This window comes from Octopus bimaculoides, chromosome 29 (genome assembly GCF_046866305.1).
Source record: "Octopus bimaculoides isolate indiv1 chromosome 29, ASM4686630v1, whole genome shotgun sequence".
NCBI classification, from domain to species: domain Eukaryota; kingdom Metazoa; phylum Mollusca; class Cephalopoda; order Octopoda; family Octopodidae; genus Octopus; species Octopus bimaculoides.
The window spans coordinates 12,942,825-12,970,324 of NC_142956.1; the positions used below are offsets into that span (position 1 = coordinate 12,942,825).

General features: G+C 37.5%; 2 protein-coding genes across 6 annotated transcripts in view; both read right to left on the minus strand.

Annotated features, from left to right (window-relative positions):
* Window positions 1-27,500, minus strand: part of LOC106875495 (sperm-tail PG-rich repeat-containing protein 2-like) — a 697,644-nt gene that overhangs the window by 410,961 nt on the left and 259,183 nt on the right. For all 5 annotated transcript variants that reach the window (XR_016239049.1, XR_016239048.1, XM_089345563.1 and 2 more), the window contains one exon: window positions 13,964-14,214. Coding sequence is in view for 3 of the 5 variants with exons in the window: in XM_089345563.1 (XP_089201689.1) it covers window positions 13,964-14,214 (251 nt within the window). In the remaining 2 variants the exon portion in view is untranslated. The remainder of the gene's footprint in view (window positions 1-13,963; window positions 14,215-27,500) is intronic.
* On the minus strand, window positions 16,209-18,593 carry LOC149130354 (uncharacterized). Its single transcript, XM_089345704.1, has 3 exons — window positions 17,570-18,593; window positions 16,475-16,558; window positions 16,209-16,253 (listed from the first exon to the last, which is right to left on the minus strand). The coding sequence occupies exons 1-3, from the start codon at window positions 18,275-18,277 to the stop codon at window positions 16,209-16,211; spliced, it is 837 nt and encodes a 278-aa protein (XP_089201830.1). The 5' UTR covers window positions 18,278-18,593.

Genomic DNA, 27,500 nt, shown 5'->3' on the forward strand with positions numbered 1-27,500 from the left:
TTGTCCCTCGAGCATCCCGCCATCGCGTCCCTCACTTCCGCCGCCGTGATGGCACCTTCGCAGCACTCCGCCTCTCTTGCCGAGAGTCGTGGCAGGCTGTGCAGGTAGGCACTGAAGTCCACCCTGCGTTCTCGCTCGCCATTCGTCCCAAACAGTCGAGCAAAGTGCCGCTGAAAGGCCTCACACATTTTGCTTGGCTCGAGCAGTTCGCGCCCCTGTTCGTCCACCAGAGACCGAATGGTGGCTTTGTTGCCCTGTTGCGCCTCCGCCACCCGGGCCTCTCGTGCGGCTCCAACACCTTCGTTTCTTAGAGCACGCATCCTAGCCCTGACAACGCACCCTTCGTGTTTGGCGTTGAAGTGTTGGTCAAGGGCCAACCTCGCCGCCAAAACGTCGGATGCGATGCCACTTCTAATTGCCTCTTCTAGCTTCTTAACTAGTTCACCCTCTACTCTGTTTCTGTCTATGGCTAGTGCTTTGCTATACCTAACCGCTTCTGCTTTTATTGCTCTCTTGAGGGCAAACCACCATTTGTTATTGATGATGGCTCCTGTCAAAGCCCTCTTTACTAACGTGCTAATCCGGTCTCTGAAAACTGGTCTCGACGGGAAAGACGCGTTTAGTTTCCAGTAACCGGAGCCCTGCCTATGTGTCTTATCTAAGTCTAGCGTACACGTCACAAGTTTGTGATCCGTGTAGCTGACTATGTGAAATTGTGGACACCCTATGCTATCTCTATCTACTCTCCTACACAGTATTCTATCTAGATACGATCTCGACGACCCGATGCGGTTTGTCCATGTCCACATTGGCGCATTCGGGTAATCGAGTCGGTACCTGTCAGACAGTTGAAAGCGTCTGAGCAGGTCTTTGAGGCATTTGCATCCCCGTCTATTCCTATCTCTGCCAACATAGTCTAGATGCGTGTCCAAGGTAGCATTCCAATCCCCCACTAAAAGTAAAGGACGAGACGTTCCTAGGAATACTTCTAGACGTCGAAAGAAATCCGGCCTACCTGTTAAAGGTGGTGCGTATACTGATATGAGTCGAAAAGCACACCCATCGCTGCCATCGACATCCAGAACAACCAATCTACCCTCCGGGTCTATGAATACTGTCTTTACTTCGAGATCCAGACTCTTGCGAAAGAGTACCGCCGTGCCACTACCGCCCATTCTCGGCAGACAGGGAGAAAAATAAATGTTAAACTGTCTGCCAAACATGGACGATAGGGCCCGCGTATCATGGAGTCTGGTCTCGCTTATGGCTATGATTTCTAGTTTATGTGACTTTATGTCATTTAGGAGGTACCCTTGTTTCCAAGGGGACCCCAAGCCACGCGCATTTACACAACCAATCTTGAGCATCATTTTGATTTGAGTGTTAAAGTTTTATAAAGAGAGTCACTTACCGTTTGAGAGTTTTTGTGTCTCCTCCTTCGGGTTTTCTTCGAGGAGATCACTATATAGTTTTTTCGCCAGGTATTTTTGGCATTTGCCAACTGCCTTTGGAAAAATAGATTTTAGTGTGTGGTGCAGGGTTGGTGTTATGTGTAGTATTTTGATGTGTTCTGGCGGTGTTGTGTATGGGTGGTTGCTGGTTTTTATGTCTTCGTTTGTTATGTTTGTTTTTGTGTTGATGTATTCCATCAACTCTGAGTTTTTTGTGTTGATGGCAGTGAGCATTGTGTGTGTACTTGCTTTTGGGGTTTTGTTGCTTGTGTTGTAGTTGTGTGTGCTTGTGTTGGTGTCTGGAGTGTTTTCGGGAGTTGTGTATCTCCCTGCTTTGTTTGTGTTTGCTTTTCTTTTCTTGCTCCTCTTCCTCCTTCCTTTCTGGGCTATTTGCCATTCCTCATTACTTTCATCTTCCGACGAAGGTTCTGAGGAATCGGAAGGGGGTAGGGGCAAATTGTGAGCGTCTGTGTGTGCTTGTGTGAGTGGTTGTGTTGCTGTTTTTGTTGGTGCTGATGGCTTGTTATTTGTGTGAGGTGTGTGTGATGTGGGGGAGGGGGAAACAGTCTTGGAATTTTCTTTCTTTTCCCCTGCTTCCTCACTTGTTGTTTTTGCAGATGCTGTTGTCTTCTCAGTTGCCAGTGTTGCTTGTGTTTCTCTTGTTTTGATTGTTGATGGTGGTGTTGGTAGTAGGGTTTTTTTTCCGGGTTTTGGTGGTTGCCCTTGTTGCTTTTTTTGGTTGGCGGCGGTTGGGCAACTGTCCTTGAGGTGTGCCTCGCTGCCGCATACATAACAACGTGGCCGCCTTCCTTCCACCACTACATATAACTTGTGGTCCTTTGCCAGTTGGATGTGTGTGGGGATCTTTTGGCACTCCTCTTCAGTGATATGGAGGAGGACTTCGACTTTTTTTCCCCCTTCCCAGTTTTTCTCCTCTGCAGTAGCAATTTCTAATATATTTGCCTCCTCCATTTCGAGGCATATAGAACCTACTATCCACTGGGTTTCCACTTGTGAAGGGACATTCTTTACTGTCACCTTCGTCACTCTCTGTCCAAGATAACTCGGTATCATCACCAAGTCATCTGTGTGGAGAGAGAGTGTTGAAAATTCCTTCGCTAACTGTTCGCTCTTAAAGCGTACTAGGACCGTGGCAAATTTTCGTCCCCAAGTAACATGACTTTGAAAGGGCCATATCGGTTTGAGACAAATCTCAATTTTTTGGGTGGAGAAACTCTCCGGTCGCTTCGTTTTCTTGTTGATAAGTCTGTATGATATGTGCTTCTTGTTTGTATTTTCAATAATTGCTTTTGGTAATAGATAGATAGATAGATAGATAGATAGATAGATAGATAGATAGATAGATAGATAGGTAGGTAGGTAGGTAGGTAGACAGAGAGATACACAGATAGATGTAGACAGAGATAAATTGATAGAGATGTAGATAGATGGATAGATAGATGGATAGATAGATGGATACACAGAGAGATAGAGAGAAAGATAAATAGATAGTTAGATAGATGGATACACAGAGAGATAGAGAGAAAGATAGATATATAGATAGATTAGATAGATAGATAAATATATAATGAGATAGATAGATAGATAAATAGACAGACATAGATAGATAGATAGATGAAAAAAGTGGTGGTAGTACTAATAATTGTCAGAGCCCTGGGAACAGTGAGTAAAAATCTTGAGAAGTACATGGGAGAAATAGGGGCTGCAATAAGGGTGGAACACTTGTAGAAAACAGCACTGCTTGGAACCGCTCCAATACTCTGGAAGGTGCTCGAAAAATAAAGGGGTGTTACCTTAGTTCACTGGTAGTGAACAGCTGACACCGCAGTACACCTCCAGCATTAGAAGCTGTACAAAGGCAATAATAATAATAATAATAATAATAAGAGTAAAAATGATCACACGATGTAAGAGCACACCTTTAATGCAAGTCTGATGAAATGCTTCCTTAATGTCTAAAACTGCAAATATTTGGCGAACTTTTCCTTAGAATTTTTGTGTAAACTTACATGTCATTCGAGTTGGTACAGAAACAACTGTGACTGGTCATTAAAGATGTTTTTAAGTATCTCTTTGTCTTATAATTTGGATAATATATTCTTTTACTTGTTTCAGACATTTGACTGCTGCCATGCTGGAGCACTGCTTTGAAAGGTTTTTGTTGAACAAATCAACCCCGTTATTTTTTAAGCCTAGTTCTTATTTTATCAGTATCTTTTGCCAAACTGCTACATTACGGGGACGTAAACACACGAACAATGGTTGTCAAGTGGCAAAGGGGGACAAACACAGACACAAAGAGAGACACATATGGATATATATATATATATATATATATATATATATATACAGACAATATACGACAGGCTTTTTTCAGTTTCTGTCTACCAAATCCACTCACAAAGCTTTGGTCGTCCTGAGGCTATAGAAGAAGATACTTGCACAAGGTACCACACCGTGGGGCTGAACCCAGAACCATGAGGTTGGGAAGCAAGTTTCCTACCACATAGCCACATCTGCACCTCTATGTATATATATATATATATATATATATATATATATATATATAACGTGAAGTGTATTTGCCACTTAAATGCGGCTAGACCCTAAGGGTGGATGTTACTGTCGCTTTTAGCCCCAGGAGAACATCTCCTCCAGCTGGCTATTGACACACTTTCTGTGCTTTGTCGGTATTTGCAAAGGGAAGTCACCCTTCCCATCGTCGATCTGACGTGATTACGCACGGACCCGGGTTCCTGGTTATTTACCCTTCGTCAGCGTACGACAATCACCGATCTTTGATGCGAAGGGCTCCCAATGCAAATACATATACCCTTTTTCCAGTGACGAAAATTCACAGAAAGTGTGTCAAATGACTGAAACAAGTAAAAGAGTAAAATAGTACACACACACTAGGGAGTGCTGGCTTCTTTAAGGGTATCATAAAGGGCTTGGTTGGAGGCCCAACCTTCCGAGATTTTCAACATATTCCCCGCTTCTCAGTGTGTGAATCTGAGAGGGGAATGTGTTGAATAAAACCATAATTAACCAATCCTCCTGTATTTTCTTTTACCCGAAGCCAGGAACTTTTGAGCACGCCATCATATATGTGTGTGTGTGTGTGTGTGTAAATACACGTGATATTATCATGGAGAAGAATATGTCTCCCGGTGATTATTTCAAATGTGCGTAATGATATATGGAACATTGAGCAAAGCTAAGGTGACAGAATGATGCCGGGCGGTTGTGTGTTGGTGGTTGAGGTAGCAATGATGGTAGTAGTAACAGTAATAGTAGCAGTAATAGCAGCAGCAGCAGTCGCAGCCCCACCCCATTAATTTAGGCATTGTTGATAGCTTTGTTGTGGGTGGTGGTGGTAGTGGTGGTAAATATTATGAACTACGATGGTGATGACGATGACGATAACGATGATGATTATATTAACGATGAGGACGACCATGATGATGATGATGACGATGATAAACATGGTGATGATGATGATGATAAAGATGATGATGACGATAATGTTGAAGAAGATGAATATGGTGATGATGACGGTGATGGTGATGATGATGTTGATGATGATGAGGATGATGATGGTGATTGTTGCTATCTACTTCAGAATTACTTTCGCATTAATTACTTAATTGATTGGTATAGATTGATTACTATTCTGATGAAACAATGTGTGTGTGGGGAGGGGGGGGGTAGGTAAGGTGACAATGGTGATGATGATGACGGTGGTAGGGGTGGGGCAAACAAGGGGTTGGTGGATGATTCAAATGGTGATGGTGGTGATGGTGGTGGTGGTGATGGTGGTGATGGTGTTGGTGGAGTTGGTGGTGGTGGTGATGGTGGTGTTTCTAAAATTAAGCAGTCTGGTGTAGTGTGAGCTGGGCAAGCACTTGTTTGAGCAATATGGTGTCTGAAAAAATCACACACCCTCTGCACCACTGCCACCACTTTCTGTATCAGCAACAACAGCAACATCACTATGAAGCCATTGGTGGTGGTGGTGGTGGGTATATTCCAATCACCTGTTTGCTGAGAAACTATAGTGTAATATGTTTATTAGTTTGGTTTGTAATGGCTGTGTGGTAAGAAACTTGCTTGCCAACCACATGGTCCTGAGTTCAGTCCCACTATAAAAGATATATATGTATATATATACATACATACATATATATATATATATATATATATATATATTACTCTTTTACTCTTTCACTTGTTTCAGTCATTTGACACCGGCCATACTGCTTTCAGCCGAGCAAATCGACCCCAGGACTTATTCTTTGAAAGCCTAGTACTTATCCTATCGGTCTCTTTTGCTGAACCACTAAGTTACGGGGACGTAAACAAACCAGCATCGGTAGTCAAGCGACGTTGGGGGGACAAACACAGACACACAAACATATACACACACATACATATATATATACATATATACGATGGGCTTCTTTCAGATTCCGTCTGCCAAATCTACTCACAAGGCTTTGGTCCGCCCGAGGCTGTAGTAGAAGACACTTGCCCAAGGTGCCACGCAGTGGGACTGAACCCGGAACCATGTGGTTCGTAAGCAAGCTACTTAGTACACATCCTATATATATATATATATATATATATATATATATATATATATATATATAAAAACATAATTAAGGGATCAGCAAACAGTTGCTTCACCACATACCGAAGTTATGTAATATATTAATTGTAATATATATATATATATATATATAGATAGTGGATGGATGGATATCTAGAAAGATACATAGAGAGATTGAGAGAGAGATAGTGAGAAAGAAATATTAATAGACAGACAGATAAACTGATAGCTAGATAGAAAGGGAGAGAGAGGGGGAGAAAGGGAGAGAAATATAGATAAATAAATAAACAGAGATAGATGGATGGATGGATGGATGGAGAGATGTCATACAGGCATCATCTTTCGTTCCTATTCTGCCATGGAAGCATTTCCAAAACCAGGCTACGTCTGCTCTGATAATTGGCAGAGATAATTGGTCAGCAAACCCTCTGCTGACCTGCCAGCATGGCCACAATATAATGGCTGAAATAAATAACAGAATAAAAGAATACATATATATGTACAAGTCGTAATAATGAAGTAGTGATATTATGGAATCCTTTAATATTTAACACTGGCCAGTAATTGTCTCACACTGAAGATGGGAAACAACCCAGAAACCTAGGTCCGTCAGTATCATGAAGGCTAAGGATGGGAGCGATAAACTCCCTTGCTCGTAGTATACGGACAGAAATTGTGTGTCGGTAGCCAGTTGGAAAAAATATTTTTCCTGGGACTAAACAGTAGTAACATCATCCCTTGTAGGACTGCCACCTTCTGTTGGCAAATAAACTTTACTGTTCGGTACTGTTACCACATATCTCTCACTCAGAGATTTAAAACTAGTTGTTCTTCGCTTTATTATGTATGTTTCAGGTTTATATAATATATCATAGGAAATGTATCCATTACGTCAGATCTTCCTCAGTTAAAACATTCCAAGATATCACTATTTGGCACAACTTCATTATTACAACTTATATGACTCAATGCCAGTACAAAGTAGCCAACCGTGGCTCTGCTTATGCTGGTACTCTAACAATGATTTGGAGTAGTTTGTTATATTTAACGAGTTTACAAATTCTGGTACTGTACACTGCTTCTTAGCGTATATGCACAGAACTATTTTTGTTAAAGAATAATAGATTTATACTCTAGCAAATGTTTTGAGTGATCCTTCAATTTAATGTTAAATTGTTTCTATTATAACATAAAAACAAACGTTTATGTATATGTAGTTAGATAGATAGATAGATAGATAGATAGATAGATAGATAGAGAGATAGATAGATAAATAGATAGATATACATATATAATAGAAATTTATAAAGATGCATATATTTATATATGCAAGGTGAGAAAGAGATTTAACAGTATTAATATAAACAAGATGTGCAAAGTGTTTACATTATGTCTACATATATATATATATATATATATATATATATATATATATATATATATATACTGACATATGTGCATGTGTATATGTAAAAATATACATACACAGAAACACATATGCACATACGTATTTCTACATATTTAAATGCATAATAGATATATGTGTGTGTATACACATTTACACACAAACACACACACATGTGCATGCATATATTTACATACCTGTTTCATAATTTGATAGGTGGAAGGGCAGGGGAGAAATTTAAAACTTCAATATGGCAGAAACGCTTTAAAAGAACCCATTTAAACGTTTGGACATCTCTTTGATCTGTGGTAACACGAGAGAATATCAATACAGCAATTGGATACAACTGCTGCCTTTGGCAAAGGCCAAAAGTTAGATTGCACAAATATAAGTTAGCGTACATAAGCCAAACTGTAAACCCCGTTGTAACAACAACATATTGATTGCATGGTTTTCCCCCAAGAGAAATGAATGGAAATTTGAGAGATGGAATTAAATAAAATTATAAAATAAAAAATCATGTTTTCTATACAGCCTAACATATATAATTAGATTTTTGGCAGAATGGCACTAGGTAGCCATTAAAAATAGACAGACGTGGCTTTTGTTTTGGTTTGTAATGGCATTGTGTGCTATTGAATAGGAAAATCTTGCATCATACATGGAATATTGTCATTGATACTGTATCATAGAGAGTGCAATGGTGTGTGTGTCTGCGAGTAAGAGTATATATTTATGAATCTGTTTAATGTGTATGTGTGCACATGTTTATGTGTCTGCATGTGGATATATAAGCATAACTATTGTTATTATCATCATCATCATCATCATCAGTAGTAGTAGTAGCGGTGGTGGTGGTGGTAGTAAGGCAGTGAGCTAGCAGAATTGTTAGGAAGCCTGACAAAATGCTTAACAGTATTTTCTTCGTCTCTATATTCTGAGATCAAATTCTGCCCAAAGTCCACTTTGCCTTTATCCTTTCAAGGCCAATAAAATGCATAACTAATCAAGCACTGGTGGCTGAAGTAATCGACAAGCCCCCTCCCTCCAAAATTTCAGGTCTTCTGCTTCTAACAGAAAGGAGTATTATTATTATTATTATTGAGAGAGCAGCACATTCCATCAAAGTGACACTGAGGTAAAATATACGAAGCCCAATATACCCATCATGACTACCCGTCTGATAAGGGTACACCAGGCACATGCATCACAACCATATGTGCACAACATGGTGATCTCATATCAAGATAAACAGCGCATGACCTCGCAGGTGGGGCCCAGTTAGAATTTTCTTCAGGTCGAGTAGCCCATCCCGCTCAAAAGGTTCCTGAATAAGGTTTGTTTAAGGATGTTGAACAAAACACCCATGTTTCCAAAGGTAAATTATCCAAACCCCAAAGAATTCCTCTTACATGGCTATGATGCTCCCCCACTACTTCTGCTCATGATCAGAGATGCACATATCGTCAGCCACCAAGGGACATGCTCAACTGGTTAAGGTCAAACAACTGACAAGCAAATCTGTGGTATTGAGCAGAATATTTGCTGTAGCCCATCTTTTATACCAAGACAAAACAATGTACATGATAACACTTCCAATCAATTAAGATCAGAAGCCACGAGAGCCACTGCCTGGTACTGCATCAGGGCATTTATTATTATTATTATTATTATTATTATTATTATTATTATTATTATTAATATTATTATTTCTCTTTATCACAGGTTCATTAGAACTCCTGGAGTCTTGCACGTGTAGTGGGCTTGCTACCTGCAGCCTATGGTACCTTGCTATCCATTCTTTTCAGCTTCCTGATTATTGTCGTTGTACCCAAGGAAGAAAACCTTTTGTATTAGTTCTACTGGGCACTCTATTCCAATTTCCTTTATAATCCCCTTGATGCCTTCTGATATTGTTATCATTATTATTATTGTTCTTGATGTATCTTTCATATTTTATTTTTTTTATTTGTTTTAGTCATTAGACTGTGGCCATGCTGGTGCACCACTATGGAGAATTTTTAGTCAAATCAATTGACTCCAGAACTTATTTTATTTTTAAGCCTGGTACTTACAAGGTGGTATCAAAAAGTTCCGGGACTAGTTCCGTAGTGCACCAACAGATGGCAGAATAGGGTTCAGGACACAGTGAGAGCTAGCAGTGACCTTCATGAGGCAGTACACCAAGTGACATCGCTGTATTTACTTCGCAAGTTGTGAAATTTGTGATTTTGGGGTCACACGTATGCTGTAGTCTGCGATTTTGTCATGGATAGGAACGAAGAGCGAACATGAAATTTTGCATTAAACTCAAGAAGTCTGCTACAGAGAGGCTGAGCATAGTTCAGCAAAGGCAATGGGTCATGCACAATGTTTACAGTGGCATGGGCACTTCAGAAGCAGAAGAATGTCCCTGGAAGACGACGAGTGATCTGGAAGACATGCCTCGAGTGTCACACCTGGAAATGTGGTATGGTGCATCGAGAATTCCAAAAGGGTCAGGAATGCTGGGACTGGTGTATTGCTGTGCAAAGTGGCTGTTTTTATTAAATATGACTAGTCTGGGAGCCTTTTGATATGACCTTGTATTCAGTCAGTCTCTGTTGCTGAACTGCTAAGTTACAGGGATGTAAACACCCCAACACCAGCTGTCAAGCAGTGGTGGGGGAAAAACACAGAGCAACACATACAAAGATATATAATATATACTCTCTTTTACTTGTTTCAGTCATTTTGACTGAGGCCATGCTGAAGCACTGCCTTTAGTCGAGCAAATCGACCCCAGGACTTACTCTTTGTTAGCCTAGTACTTATTCTATCGGTCTCTTTTGCCGAACCGCTAAGTTACGGGGACGTAAGCACACCAGCATCGGTTGTCAAGCGATGTTGGGGAGACAAACATGTACACACACATACACACACACACACACACATATATATATATATACATAAATACGACGGGCTTCTTTCAGTTTCTGTCTACAAAATCCACTCACAAGGCTATAGTAGAAGACACTTGCCCAAGGTGCCACGGACTGGAATGAACCCGGAACCATGTGGTTGGTAAGCTAGCTATTTACCACACAGCCACTCCTGCGCATATGTATATATGTAATAGGCTTCTTTCAGTTTCTGTCAACCAAATCCACTCATAAGGCTTTGATCTGCTCAAGGATATAATTGAAGACACATGTCCAAGTTTCAATGCAGTGGGATTGAACCCAGAACCACGTGGTTGGGAAGCAAGCTTCTTACCACACAGCCACACCTATGACTGAGATTCTCTCTCCTTCTCATTTGATAAAAGTTTCAATTGCCACCAGGCGATTGTTTTACCCTCTCTGTAAACCAAGAGAATTTCACTGAATCCAGAGCTTCTTTGTACACTATTTAATAGACTCTTCTTTCTCATTATTAGATGCACACATAAACACACATATATTTACATATATAAATTCACATATACATACCTATGGACATACCTACATACGTATGTATGCATGTATTATTATTTACATCACACAGAGCTTTCCATCAGATTATAAGATATTTATTTATATAAGAATATGCATGTGTGTGTGTGTGTGTGTATAAATATATATACATATACATGTGTGTGTGTGTGTGTGTATATATTACATATATATATAGATACACACATACATACATGCATGCATGCAGATACATACAGTTATGCATGTGAATAAACATACACATGCATTCATAGATTCATGTATGTTTATTTATATATATATATATATATATATATATGTTTATTTATATATATATATATATATATATATATATATATATATACACACACACACACACACACCATTTTTTAAGACTCCTAAGCAGGTGTCAAGCCCAGAAAATTAAATTTTCATCATGATGGATGCATTTATAACGACTGACTTTAATGTAAATATAAATATATACACCCAGAAACACACAGAGATTAATATATATATATATATATATATATATATATATATATATATATATATATATACATACATTTATGTACACACACACACATACACACACACTCACATATGTAGGTGCATGCTTGCATACATATGTACACGCATTCATATACATGCATGTGCATGTATATATATATATATATATATATATATATATATATATATATATATATATCCATGCATATACATACACAAACAGAAACACACACACACATGCATATATCTATATCCCTGTGTGTGTTTGTATAGCAATATTTGTATAGATATATATACATACATACAAAAATATGCAAATTGAAATGTGTATGAAATCAGACCAGTTACAATAATACACTCTACACAATATGTACATTATATATATATACACACATATATATATACACATATATATATATATATATATATATATATATATATATATATATATATATATATATATATATATATATATATATAAGTGTGCATAGATACATATAAATACAACCTACACATATATCTACATGTATGTATAAATTGAAATTTATATGAAATGATGCCCCAAAAAAACAAAAACGAAAAGAAACATTTCAGTTTAGTTTCAATATGCTCTTAGTCATATCGTTAAATGAACTGGTCTTCATATTAAAATACAAAATATAAAGAAAAAATGAAATATGAATATAAAATATATAGTATATATTGAAGTATAAAATGAACTCAGAATTGGTTGGTAAATAAGAGAGATCAAAGAAAGAATGAAATAAAAAAAACAGTGCAATAATTGTGCATGCAGAATGCAGTGGTTTATTATATTCATTGGAAAATATAGGAAAATATTAGCTAGCAGAAATATTAGTTTTCAGTCTTCTCTCTACCATTTTCATATCTTTCCACACCAATTTCGTCATTCATACACACAAAAGTTTACCAACTGATTTGGAAATAAACTGGATTGAATTATTATTTTTTTTCTGAAGATCTGAGCTTTTTATGGTGGATTACACAATGATCTCTGTAACAATTACTACGTAACATACTAGTACACACTAATGAAACACATGTAATGGTTATATAATTTTGAAGGATATAATAAAGATGCATGCAGAATGCAGTGGTAGATAGCATTGCTTGCAAAATATATTGGAATATAAAGTAACTAACAACAATATTTGTCGTTGAGTCTTTTCTCTAGCATTTTTGTATCTTTCCCCTCCAGTTTCATCATACGTACACATATAAGTTTACCAAATGAGGTTATAAACAATGAATTAAAGTGTTATTTTCTTCTGATGATCTAGGATTTTTCCAGATCATTCTCTCTGCTCCATCTCATTTTAAAAATTCTCTGCAAATGAATTTATTTGTCTGAGCGTGTATTTGTATATGTATGCCCCTCTGTCTCCGTGTGTATGCATGTCTGTGTGTGTGTGCGTGTGTTTTTTGTCATCATAGTGTCTCAGATGTTCATTTAGTCGTTCCGCAATGCTCCTAGATGTCTCCCCTATGTACGTTATGTTCATGTCTTTACAAGCACCTTCTATGCATCTTATACTGTAAACTACATTTCTAGTTCTACAGTTAATGCCAGGGCTAATCCTACATACCATGCAGTTATCATTGGTGCATATGGTATTCTCAAAGGGGTGCATCTTACATAGTTGTGATCTGACAGAGTTCCCTGGCTTTTCAACAATCTTAGTGTTGAGTTTGGTCTCCTTCAGAGCTTTTATAAATCTAAGGGGTAGTTCTCCATGGGCTGTAGCTTCTACAACCATCACTCCTTGATATTTGTCAGTTTTATACCACGTGTTCACCCTGTTTGCTTTGTCACAAGTTCTTTGTATCCTATTCCATTCTTTGTTTCTGTATCTAGGGCAGATAGCACTGGTATCATTACATATAATGTTATCTAACTTCTTTCTAGCACCCCCGTATACTCGAACCCTATCTTCTGATCATATCCAGAGAACTGCAGGCATGCAAACCAAATCCAAAGACAAAACATTAATATAATTTTTCTTAAATATTTTAACAGAGCAAGAAGATGGAAGAAATTCATGTTGTCACTATTGTAGCTAAGAATACATTATATATATATATATATACAAATGCCTTAGGCATTTTATGCCAATGCAGAAACTAGTCCTCGTAAATCCATATACTTAAATGTATGTAAGTTGATTGTCTTAACCAAATTTGCCTTCGTTTGATTTTTGTAGTAATCATCAGTGTATTTTTGGCGATTTAATAATGAGTTTTAATTAACTATATATATATATATATATATATATATACAAGCATACACATTCACATACACACATATATATGTATGTGTATATATATATATACATATATATATAGGTGAGATATTTTTCATCATAGGTCTGTAGAGGATCAGAAACGACCCCAAGATTAAACATCCACAACAACAACATCAGCAACATCAATAAATCTGCCAAGAGAGAGAGAGAACAAAAGAGACAAAGAGAGGAAGAACGAACCAATCACCTACCACGTTGGGCGTCGTCTTGTCATCACGTTTTGTAGTGGAGGCAAAGAATGAGGATGGTTTTGCGCTAATGGCAGCAAACGGTTTCTCTTTCACATTGTAATGTGATGGTCCAGGGTTCTGTTCCATGTCTTTGTTGATGACAGTCATGGTTCGTGGCGCTGATGAACCAAATATGCCATGCCTTGTACTCTCCAAATATGCTTTTTTCACAATTTCTGATCCAAAGCTGTCTATGTTGTATGCACCAGGACCTGGAAATAAAGATTGCAATAATTTCAGATTATTTTTTATCACCGTCATTATTAAAGGTAGTGAGCTGGCAGAATCGTTAGTATACTGGATGAAATGGTTAGCAGTATTTCACCTGCTGCAACATTCTGAGTTCAAATTCCAACAAGGTCAACTTTGCCTTTCATCCTTTTGGGATTGATAAATCAAGTACCAGTGATACACTAGGTTCGATGTATTCGACTAGTCCCTTCCCACCAAATTGCAGGCCTTGTACCTTTAGTAGAAAGTATAATTATTGTCATTATTATTATTGAGTGAGAGTGCAGCACATGCCATCAAAGTGGCACTGGGGTACAAATATGCGCATCCCAATATAACCATCATGACTTGCAGGTGGGGCCCAGTTAGAATTTTCTTCAGGTTGAGTAGCCCATCCTGCTCAAAATGTCCCTGAATAAGATTTATTTAAGGGTGAAGGACGAAATTCCAGAAGTGAATCATCCAAACCCCCAAAGAATTCCTCTCAACACATGGCTATGATGCTCCCCCACTACTTCTGCTTGGGATCAGAGATGCATATATCATCAGCCACTAAGAGACATGCTCAACTGGTTAAGGTCAAACAACTGACAAGCAAATATGTGGTATTGAGCAGAATATTTGCTGTAGTCCATCTTTTATACCAAGACAAAACATGTCCATGACAACAATTTCAACCAGTTAAGATCAGAAGTCATGAGATTATTATTTGATGCGACTCGGGCTCATTCTTATTCCTTGAAGAATTTGGAGTAGGTGAAAGCGAAATCATGATGGCACCTGTACCAGTGGAGCACTAAGAGCACCGTCCGTGCGTTATCGTTGCCAGAACAGCTGTCTGGCTTCTTTGCCAGCGGCACGTAAATACCACCATTGGAGTGTGATCGTTACCAGCGTCGCTTTCCTGGCACTTGCGCCAGTGGCACATGAAAAGACATTCGAGCAAAGTCGTTGCCAGTGCCACTGGACTGGCTCCTGTGCAGGTGGCACATAAAGGACACCATTTTGAGCATGGATGTTGCCAGTATCACCTCACTGGCCTTCGTGTTGGTGGGACGTAAAAGCATCCACTACACTCTCGACAGGCTTCTTTCACTTTCTGTCAACCAAATCCATTCCCAAAGATTGGGTGAGCCTGAAGCTATAGTAGAAGACACTTGCCCAAGGTGCCATGCAGTGGGACTGAACCCAGAACCAAGTGGTTAGGATGCAAGCTACTTACCACACAGACACAACTGTGCCTAAACATATATTTAAAAGATATATATCTATGCTATACTTATATAATATCTTTATGTGACACATTTCATATATATATATATACATATTGTGTGTGTGTATACATATACATATATACACACAAGCACATCAGCATACTTTACAATGGAACGGAAAACAAAAGAAAATATTTTTAAAATAAATAACAAATCCATCACCTGTACACACACACACAAACAAATACACACATGTACATACATGAATAAAAAAACATATATATATATATATATATATATATATATTGTGTGAATTCCTACATGAATAACACATGAATATTCTTCCAAAAACTCTTTATACAATGGAAAGAAACAAATTTTCAAATTTTTTTTTTTTTTATTCCACAAAACTCACACGGAACTGAAAAATTTCTTCAGAAAATAAATCACAAAAACAACAACAACAACAACAACAACAACAACAATAATAATAATAATAATAATAATAATAATAATAATAATAATAATAATAATAATAATAACAACAACAACAATAATGATGATGAAAATGATAATAATAATAATAATAATAATAATAATAATAATAATAATAATAATAATAATGATAATAATAAAAGACAAAAAACGAAAACCACGACATTTTTCAAAGAGAAATTAAGTTCTTGTTGAGAATTCTGTCTCCGAATAATCGAAGACTCGTCGACGAATGGAGCTTATCTCAAAGACCAATGTGGCTAGGTTTAGCTCGGCTCCCGCTGTGCTATGTACAACAGTTTATCAATATCCTACAAATGGTAACAATATGCTAATATGGAAAAAAATTTTTCCTGTTATTTCTTCAAAGAATTTTTCAATTTCTTTACGAGTTCTCTCTCTCTCTCTCTCTCTCTCTCTCTGTGACTGTCTGTCTGTCTGTTTCTTTTCTCTCAGGTTTGTATCTTTCACTCTCTCTTGGGATATATGGGTTGTTGTTAAATGTGAAGGGGTGGCATTCTGCATAGCAGACATGGTGGAGGTGGTATATGCTGATGATGATGATGGTGGTAGTGATGGTGGTGATGATGGTGGTGGTGGTGGTGATGGTGGTGGTAGTGGTGATGGTGATGGTGGTGGTGGTGGTGATGGTGGTGGTGGTGGTGGTGATGATGATGGTGGTGGTGGTGGTGATGATGGTGGTGGTGGTGATGATGGTGGTGGTGGTGGTGATGATGGTGGTGGTAGTGATGGTGGTGGTGGTGGTGGTGATGATGGTGGTGGTGTTGATGGTGGTGGTGGTGATGATGGTGGTGGTAGTGATGGTGGTGGTGGTGATGATCGTGGTGGTGTTGATGGTGGTGGTGGTGATGATGGTGGTGGTGGTGTTGATGATGATGGTGGTGGTGGTGTTGATGATGATGGTGGTGGTGGTGTTGATGATGATGGTGGTGGTGGTGATGATGGTGGTGGTGGTAGTGATGGTGGTGGTGGTGATGATGGTGGTGGTGTTGATGGTGGTGGTGGTGGTGATGATGATGGTCGTGGTGGTGATGATGGTGGTGGTGGTAGTGATGGTGGTGGTGGTGATGATGGTGGTGGTGTTGATGATGGTGGTGGTGATGGTGATGATGGTGGTGGTGGTGATAATGGTGGTGGTGGTGGTGGTGATGATGGTGGTGATGGTGATGATGGTGGTGGTGATGATAGTAGTGGTGGTGATGATGATGGTGGTGGTGGTGATGATGGTGGTGGTGTTGATGGTGGTGGTGGTGATGATGGTGGTGGTGGTGTTGATGATGATGGTGGTGGTGGTGATGATGATGGTGGTGGTGGTGTTGATGATGATGGTGGTGGTGGTGATGATGGTGGTGGTGGTAGTGATGGTGGTGGTGGTGATGATGGTGGTGGTGTTGATGGTGGTGGTGGTGGTGATGATGATGGTCGTGGTGGTGATGATGGTGGTGGTGGTAGTGATGGTGGTGGTGGTGATGATGGTGGTGGTGTTGATGGTGGTGGTGGTGATGATGGTGGTGGTGGTGTTGATGATGATGGTGGTGGTGGTGTTGATGATGATGGTGGTGGTGGTGATGATGGTGGTGGTGGTAGTGATGGTGGTGGTGATGATGATGGTCGTGGTGGTGATGATGGTGGTGGTGGTAGTGATGGTGGTGGTGGTGGTGATGATGGTGGTGGTGTTGATGATGGTGGTGGTGATGGTGGTGGTGATAATGGTGGTGGTGGTGATGATGGTGGTGATGGTGATGATGGTGGTGGTGATGATAGTAGTGGTGGTGATGATGATGGTGGTGGTGTTGGTGATGGTGGTGGTGGTGATGATGGTGGTGGTGTTGATGGTGGTGGTGGTGATGATGGTGGTGGTGGTGTTGATGATGATGGTGGTGGTGGTGATGATGGTGGTGGTGGTGATGATGGTGGTGGTGTTGATGGTGGTGGTGGTGATGATAGTAGTGGTGGTGATGATGATGGTGGTGGTGTTGGTGATGATGGTGGTGGTGGTGGTGATGGTGGTGGTGTTGGTGGTGGTGGTGATAATGATGGTGGTGGTGATGATGGTGGTGATGGTGATGATGGTGGTGGTGATGATAGTAGTGGTGGTGATGATGATGGTGGTGGTGTTGGTGATGATGGTGGTGGTGGTGGTGATGGTGGTGGTGTTGGTGGTGGTGGTGATGATGGTGGTGGTGATGGTGGTGATTGAATATACTGCTGCTGCTGATGGTAGTGATGTTGGTGTATGCTGATGCTGATGGTGGGGGCAGCAGGATATATTGCTGATGGTGGTAGCGATGGAAGTGGTTGGTGGTGGAGACATAGTCACGGGACGGTGGTGCTGGTTGTGCTGATCATATTATCCTTGATGGTACAGTGGTTGTATAGAGGTAGTGCTAGACACTGATAGTGGTGGCAGAAGTTGTAGTTGTGAGCACACTGATGGTAGTGGTGGCCTCGAGTGGAACAGGTGGTGGTGCTGGCGGAGGTGTGTAGTCGTAGTAAATATGGTTGTGATGGTGGTGGTAGCTGTAGTCATGAGCGCGGTGATGGTTCAAAATGTAGTAGTGTCAATAGTTTGCTGGTGTCAGCAATGGGGTGGTGGTGGTGGTGGTGGTAGCACAAGCTGGTCACACTGATAGTGGTGGTGGTAGCACAAGCTTGTCATAGTGGTGGTGGTGGTGGTGGTGGTGGTAGTGCAAGCAGGTTGTGATGATGATGGTGGTGGTGGTAGCACATGCTGGTTGTGATGATGATGGTGGTAGCACATGCTGGTTAGGGTGAGTGATGGTGGTGGTGGTGGTGGTAGTAGCGCAAGCCAGTCACTTTGAGGGTGGTGCCAGTAGCACAAGCTCATTGCAGTGAAGGTGGTGGCGGTAGTGCAAGCTGATTGTGATGACGGTGATGACAGAGCACAAGCTTGTTGCAGCGATGGTGGTGGCAGCTATGCAAGTTGGTTGTAGTGATGGATCTGGTTGACAATGTACAGGTAGTAGATGTAGAGAATGACAAAACAGGTGGTTTTGGTGATGGTATGTAGTAGCAATGGTGAAGGTGGTGGCTGTAGTTGTGAATCGAGTCTGGTGGTGGTCTGCCCTTGGACAGAACTGTGGATGTGAACCTCCTCCAGCACACTCTATATCAGCTGCGAGGGCCTGTGCCCTCCATCTACCAGCATTAAGTAGGTTACTGGAACTTCAGCTACCATGACTAGACATGCGTGTAAACTGAAAGAATCCCAACATGTATGTATATATATATATATATATATATATATATTGATAAAAAGTGCAGGTGGCATACGAGTGGGTATATATTTATCAAAAATAAGTTTGAAAATGTCACTACTACTACTACTACTACTACTACTACTACTAATACTACTACTACTACTACTACTACTACTACTACAGCCAACGATTCAAGTCAATATACAAGACAGCCATTATGTCCCCACACATAAAATGTTTTCACATGGACTCTGTTGACACCAGTAAGAAACAATTATGAACTTTTCTTTTAATTACATTTTTTAAAATATGTATTTTTGATAAGGTTCAATTTTTCAAGAACCGAAACATGTAAAATATCTCTGAGAAAATTAAAATTTATCTTATATAGTGGCGTTTTCAAACTTCTTATATATATATATATATATATATATATGATGAACCCTCCTGTTGTTACGCAATGTATGAGCTTTTGGAAATTTCTTGCTGAAAAACCATATGGATAATTTGTTCATAGTGATCAAATGTTTGTGTTCAGATAAGCTCACTCCCTCAATCAAATCAACAGGTGCAACATTCCAGATGATGAAATGATCGCAGATCAACATGAAATGAAGTGGCTTGCTCAAGAACACAAAATGCCTGGTCTGGGAATTGAAACCATGATATCACAATCATGACTGCCACACCCTAATCATGAGCCTTCATTTCAGATGGAGGGATAAATAGATATACACACATACATACACAACTGGGTGCATATATATATATATATATATATATATATATATATATATATATATATACATTTTACTGTTTTTACTGATCTATCTTTTCCTCATCTATTTCTCTCTCTCACCTTGTCTCTTTTTTCTCTCGCTCTCTCTCCTCTCTCACTTTCTACATATACATTGCATCTGTGTATTAGCATGTGCAGGTAGAAGACAAACAGACAAACAGACAGACAGACACACAGACACACAGACAGAAAGCTCAACAGGCAGACAGATAAACAGGCTGACAGACGGACATGAAGGCAGGCAGACAGAAAAAAAAAAGCTAGGTGATTAAAAAAAAAACCCAAAAAAAAGAGGAAAAACAGCAAAACACATATCACACACACACACACACACACACTTATAGTGAAACAAGCTCTATTTGCTGCCACCATACCATTCCCAGGCTGGCGCCAGCCCCGCACCCATTAAACCAATTTCAGTGCCATACTCTGAACATCACAAACACCTATTAATCTTTGCAGGGATTTTGGAGTTCTTTGGAAAGGATTTTGATCTGATTCTTCGACAATTGTTGACAAATTGAATAAATTAAGAATCTTGGATGACGAGGAAACTTAATTAGTTTGTGGCTGATATGGTGGTCTCGTTAGGTGTATATATATATGTGTGTGTGTGTGTGTGTGTGAAAGCATGTGTGTCTGAATGCATGCATGTATGTATATATATATATATATATATATGCATATATATAGACATGTATGCACATACAAATGTGTATGTGTGTTTATATGTATGTATATATATATACACACACACATGCATACACATACATGCAAACACATACAAAAATACATGTGCATGTAGAGATACACTTAGATATGTATTTACTCATACATATATAGAAATTTGTGCAAGTGTGAGTGAATACATATACACACCTATACATCTATGTATATATATATATATGTGTATATATGTGTGTGTGTATACACTTACATATATACATACACATGCATACATGCATATACATGCAGATACATACCTTTATACATACATACATAAATACATACACACACACACACGTCTATACATACACACATATACATACATACACATATACACACACACATGTCTATACATACAGTTTGGAAAAGTACTTGTTATGCAAGTAATTTTAACAGGGACCATGTGTTGAAACTAAAACGACTGCAGCAGCATGGAAAACAGATATCACCAACTCAAAATCACAGAAAGGCTCTTAACTTCAAATAAACATTTATCACTTGATGCTGCATCCTGGTCACCAATGTGATTCCACTGCATCTCGAGATGCTGCAGAATCACACCAGTGACTGACAAACACATCCAGTTCCATGTGTGGGACTCCAACCTCCCAACTCACACCAACTATCATTATATGCTTCACCAGCCATCATCACTATAATTGCCACCGCAACTGCCTCAACGTCTCAATGAGACCAAAGCATTTTTCACAAAGTGGTGCTCCAGCATGACCACAGTCCAATGACTGAAATCAGCAAAAGAGTGAAAGGATAGTAAGAGGAGGCCTAACTGCTCTATCTCCCAGAAGGTGAAGTTACGCGTCTACAACGCATTGGCCCTCTTCCTTCTCCTCTATGGAGCAGAAATGTGGCCCCACTCAAAGATCCCAGCAAAAAAGGATTGATAGCTTTGATAGCAGAGCCTTGCAAACCGTTGGGAACATCAGATGGTACCATCATGTTTCCAACAAAGAACTACATGCATTTATACATCAACCCGCAGCCTCCCACTTCATAGAAATCCAGTTCATGCACTGTCCTCTATATCCCGCAAGATCATCTTACAAAGACTTTAGTCTCATTCGACACAGCATCTATGAGCTGGAAGAGGACTCAAGGTAGGCTTCTTCCTTTTCTCTTGGACTTTTCTCTGTCTCCTGTTTCTGAAGAAGAGCTTTGCTCGAAACATAAAACAACCACTCTTTCTTTCCTTCTCTGCTTCTCTGAGCATCTTTTGATACTTTCCATTTACCATGTCCTCAGGTTGTTGTTTTATCTTGCTGTGTTTTTTCTCCATTTTTTTTTCTTAATTTTATAACATATATATATATATATATATATATATATATATGTGTGTGTGTGTGTGTGTGTGTGCGTTGAGAAAGAGATAGAGAGACTGACAGTTAAGCAGACAGAAAAAGAAGTATATAAATAATGTGCACCCCTTACTGTCAAAAGGGCTCACCACTCAGATGAGGGCTTTTGTGTTGCAAGTTACTGGGTGGACCCACTGGATCTGGTGCCACAAAAAAAGCACCCGGTGGTTGGCTTAAGGGAGGGCATCCAACCATAGAAACCTTGACAAAGTAGATAGCATAGACAGCAGGGGCTGGTGTGGACTTCTGACTTGCCAGCTTCCCAGGAACAGTCCTGCATGGAAGAAGGATGTTAGATGATGATGATGATGATGAGGAGGAGGAGGAGGAGGAGGAGGAGGAGGAGGATGACACAACACAGACACACTAAAACAAAAAATCCATATGGTAAAGTACAAAGTCAAAGAAAGTGCACCCCCTACCACTACCACCACCACCACCAGAACTGCTGACAACACTGTTGACACACGTGCACACACACACACACACACACTCATACACATAACACACAGACACATGCAGACACACACACAATGCAGACACACATGTGCAGACATACACAGATATATACACACAGACACACACACATACACACACACATGCAGAGACACACACACAAACAATAATACACACATATGCAGACAAACACACACACACGCAAACACACACAGCCACATACACCCCCCCTCACGCACTCACACAAGGATACACACGCAACACATGACGGCTGAGGTCAGTCGGTTTAATTCCATCAAACATCATACCTGCAGTTTAATATCTGCGTCTATTTAATTGTAACATAATTGATGACAAGATTGAATTTGTCATCAATTTAAACAGTTTTCAACATTTACTGGGTGCGCACCATTGTGTTGTGGTGTGGAGCAGTGTGATGCAGGGGTGGTGTTGGCGTGGCATTGGTGAGAAAATCTTGTGTTCTTTGTATCGATTTGCATGCAGGAGTGAACGAACGTGAATATGTGTATGTCTTGCATAGTTACAGATGCACCAGTGCATCTCACATATTTCTGTAAGTACGTATACAACCAAATATATATCATCATCATCATCGTTTAACATCTGCTTTCCATGCTGGCATGGATTGGACGGTTTGACTGAGGACTGGTGCAACCGGATCGTTGCACCAGGCTCCAATCTGATCTTGCAAAGCTTCTACTCTGAGAGTATAGTTGGTGCTTTGACGTGTCACCGGCATGAGGGCCAGTCAAGCAGTACTGGCATTGGCCATGATCAAATAGGGCTTTATATGTGCCACCTGCACAGGAGCCAGTCCCACAGCACTGGCAATATATATATATATATGTATATATATATATATATATATATATATATATATATATATATATATATATACATATATATATATGTTAAATCTCTGAACGAGGTGTTAACAGTAACTGCACGATAAAGTGAAGTATATTTGCCATTTAAATGTGGCTGACCCCTAAGGGTGGATGTTACTGTTGCTTTTAGCCCCAGGAGAACATCTCCTCCAGCTGGCTTATCGACACATATCTGTGTCCTGTCTATTTTTTTTATTTTTTTCCCTTGGCAAAAATAGACAGGACACAGATATGTGTCGATAAGCCAGCTGGAGGAGATGTTCTCCTGGGGCTAAAAGCAACAGTAACATCCACCCTTAGGGGTCAGCCACATTTAAATGGCAAATATACTTCACATATATATATATATATACACATATATATATATATATATATATATATAATAATAATATTAGGGACAAAATCCAAAATTACAGGTAAAAACTCAATTAAAATCAATTTATAAAAAATTAAATTGAGCTTTATAGATAAAATATATATAAGTTCTTGAAACTTAGTTATTTTCCCTAAAACTATATATATATATATATATATATATATATATATATATATATGTATTTATGTATCTGTATGTAAGTACGCACATACATGCTAATATATGTGTGCATATAAGTATATATGTGTGTATATATATATATATATATATATATATATATGTGTGTGTGTGTGTGTTTTGTGTGTGTGTGTGTGTGTGTGTGTGTGAGTTATATGAGTGAATGGACAAATGACAGAAAAAAGGCACTCAACATATTTAGTAGGGGCCACATGTATTCAGCTCCATGCAACTTAATGTTTCATGGACCTCTAACAAACCTGTCTCTTTCAGGCTGAAGATACTGGAACACATCCATGATAGGCTTTTCCCAGTTTCTGTCAAACAAATCCACTCACAATGCTTTGGTTAGCCTGGAGAGATAGTAGAAAGCATTGGTCCAATGTACCTCATTGTGGAACTGAACCAAAGACCACATGATTGGGAAGTAAGCTTCTTAACCACACAGCCATTTCTGTATACATACATGTGTATGGTTGCATGTATATGCATGTCTGTGGATGCATGCCTGCGTGCACATGTTCGCATTTGTTTAAAGTCCTATGTTTTATGACAATCCATGCAGTGACAAGCGGTGATGTGGGTGTCATTTCCCTGGTCAACAGATCATCTTTCGGCCAAGTGCCTTTGAAGACATATAGGAAAAGACAAACTCTGAACCCTTGCATGAGAAAAGCAAGTCAGGGTTAGCAACTGGAAAGGCATCCAAGTGTGATAAAGTACTTCAATAATGTATTCCTCTGACCTATGCCATCATGGAAAAACGGACATACAAATGAACTAACAAATAATGATAATAATTTTAAAATTTGGCAGGAAACCAGAAATTTCAGGAGAGGAAGTAAGCCGATTACATTGATTCCAGTACTTATTTTATCGACCCTGAAAGGATGAAAGGTAAAGTTGATCTCAGCAGAATTTGAACACATGTAAAGACAGACAAAACACTGCTAAGCATTTTGCATCACAAGTTATCGATTCTGCCAGCTTGTGACCTTAAATTATAATCCTTTCTAATAAAGGCACAAGGCCTAAAATTTTGGTGGGAGTGGACCAGTCTATTACATCAACCCCAGTGTTCCACTGATACTTAATTTATTGACCCCAAAGAGATGAAAGGCAAATTCGACCTAGGCAGAATTTGAACTCAGAACATAGCATTTTGCCCAATGTGCTAACGATTCTGCCAGCTCTCCATCTTAAACACTAAAATAAGAATAATTATTCTTCCTATTATAGGCACAAGGCCTGAATTTTGGGGGAGGGGACTAGTCGATTACATCAACCCGAGTGTTTCGCTGGAACATATTTTATCGAATCCGAAAGGATGGAAGGTAAACTTGACATCAGCGGAATTTGAACTCAGAATGTAGCTTTAGATGAAATACTGCTAAATATTTCACCCGGTGTGCTAACGATTCTGCCACCTAACCGTAATAATGATAATAATGATAATAATAATAATAATAATAATAATAATGATAATCCTTTCTACTATAGGCACAAGGACTGAAATTTGGGGGAGACAGGGACAGTCAATTACATCGACCCCAGTGTGTAACTGGTACTAATTTTATCAACCCCAAATGGATGAAAGACAAAGTTGACCTCGGCAGAATTTGAACTCAGAACATGAAGATGGACAGAATACTGCTAAGCATTTTGTCTGGCGTGCTAACAATTCTGCCAGCTCACCACAATAATAATAATAATAATAATAATAATAATAATAATAATAATAATAATAATAATAATAATAATAATAATAATAATAATAATAATAATAATAATAATAATAATAATAATAATAATAATAATAATAATAATAATAATAATAATAATAATAATAATAATAATAATAATAATAATAATAATAATAATAATAATAATAATAATAATAATAATAATAATAATAATAATAATAATAATAATAATAATAATAATAATAATAATAATAATAATAATAATAATAATAATAATAATAATAATAATAATAATAATAATAATAATAATAATAATAATAATAATAATAATAATAATAATAATAATAATAATAATAATAATAATAATAATAATAATAATAATAATAATAATAATAATAATAATAATAATAATAATAATAATAATAATAATAATAATAATAATAATAATAATAATAATAATAATAATAATAATAATAATAATAATAATAATAATAATAATAATAATAATAATAATAATAATAATAATAATAATAATAATAATAATAATAATAATAATAATAATAATAATAATAATAATAATAATAATAATAATAATAATAATAATAATAATAATAATAATAATAATAATAATAATAATAATAATAATAATAATAATAATAATAATAATAATAATAATAATAATAATAATAATAATAATAATAATAATAATAATAATAATAATAATAATAATAATAATAATAATAATAATAATAATAATAATAATAATAATAATAATAATAATAATAATAATAATAATAATAATAATAATAATAATAATAATAATAATAATAATAATAATAATAATAATAATAATAATAATAATAATAATAATAATAATAATAATAATAATAATAATAATAATAATAATAATAATAATAATAATAATAATAATAATAATAATAATAATAATAATAATAATAATAATAATAATAATAATAATAATAATAATAATAATAATAATAATAATAATAATAATAATAATAATAATAATAATAATAATAATAATAATAATAATAATAATAATAATAATAATAATAATAATAATAATAATAATAATAATAATAATAATAATAATAATAATAATAATAATAATAATAATAATAATAATAATAATAATAATAATAATAATAATAATAATAATAATAATAATAATAATAATAATAATAATAATAATAATAATAATAATAATAATAATAATAATAATAATAATAATAATAATAATAATAATAATAATAATAATAATAAGAAGAAGAAGAAGAAGAAGAAGAAGAAGAAGAAGAAGAAGAAGAAGAAGAAGAAGAAGGCAAGCTGGCAGAAACGCTAGCACGCCAGGTGAAATGCTTAGCAGTATTTCATCTGCCGCCACATTCTGAGTTCAAATTCCGCCGAGGTCGACTTTGCCTTTCATCTTTTCGGAGACCATTAAATAAGTATCAGTTACGCACTGGGGTCTATATAATCGACTTAATCTGTTTGTCCCCTCTAAAATAAAAAAAAAATAATCCTTTCTATAACAGGCACAAAGCCTGAAAATTTATGGTAGGAAGGGCGGGGGTGGGGTGGGGGTGGAGCTAGTTGATTACACCCACCACAGAACTCATCTGATATATAATCACAGTGTTGCACAGTGGGATTGAACTGGAAACCATGTATATGCAATGCGAGCTTGTTAACCACACGGCCATGCTAGGGCATGTGAAAATACTCTACGAAAAAGAAAAAGAAAAAAAAAACTTCACCAAAGATGCATTGCTGAATG

What these genes read in the sequence shown, in the direction of transcription:
- LOC149130354 (XM_089345704.1), bottom strand. Translation starts at nt 18,277, where the DNA reads ATGTCTCCACCACCAACCACTTCCATCGCTACCACCATCAGCAATATA. An exon ending in TCATCACCACCACGACCATC is followed by an intron (nt 16,559 to 17,569) that starts ATCATCACCACC and finishes ACCATCACCACT; the next exon opens with ACCACCACCATCACCACCAC. An exon ending in GCATATACCACCTCCACCAT is followed by an intron (nt 16,254 to 16,474) that starts GTCTGCTATGCA and finishes TACCATTTGTAG; the next exon opens with GATATTGATAAACTGTTGTA.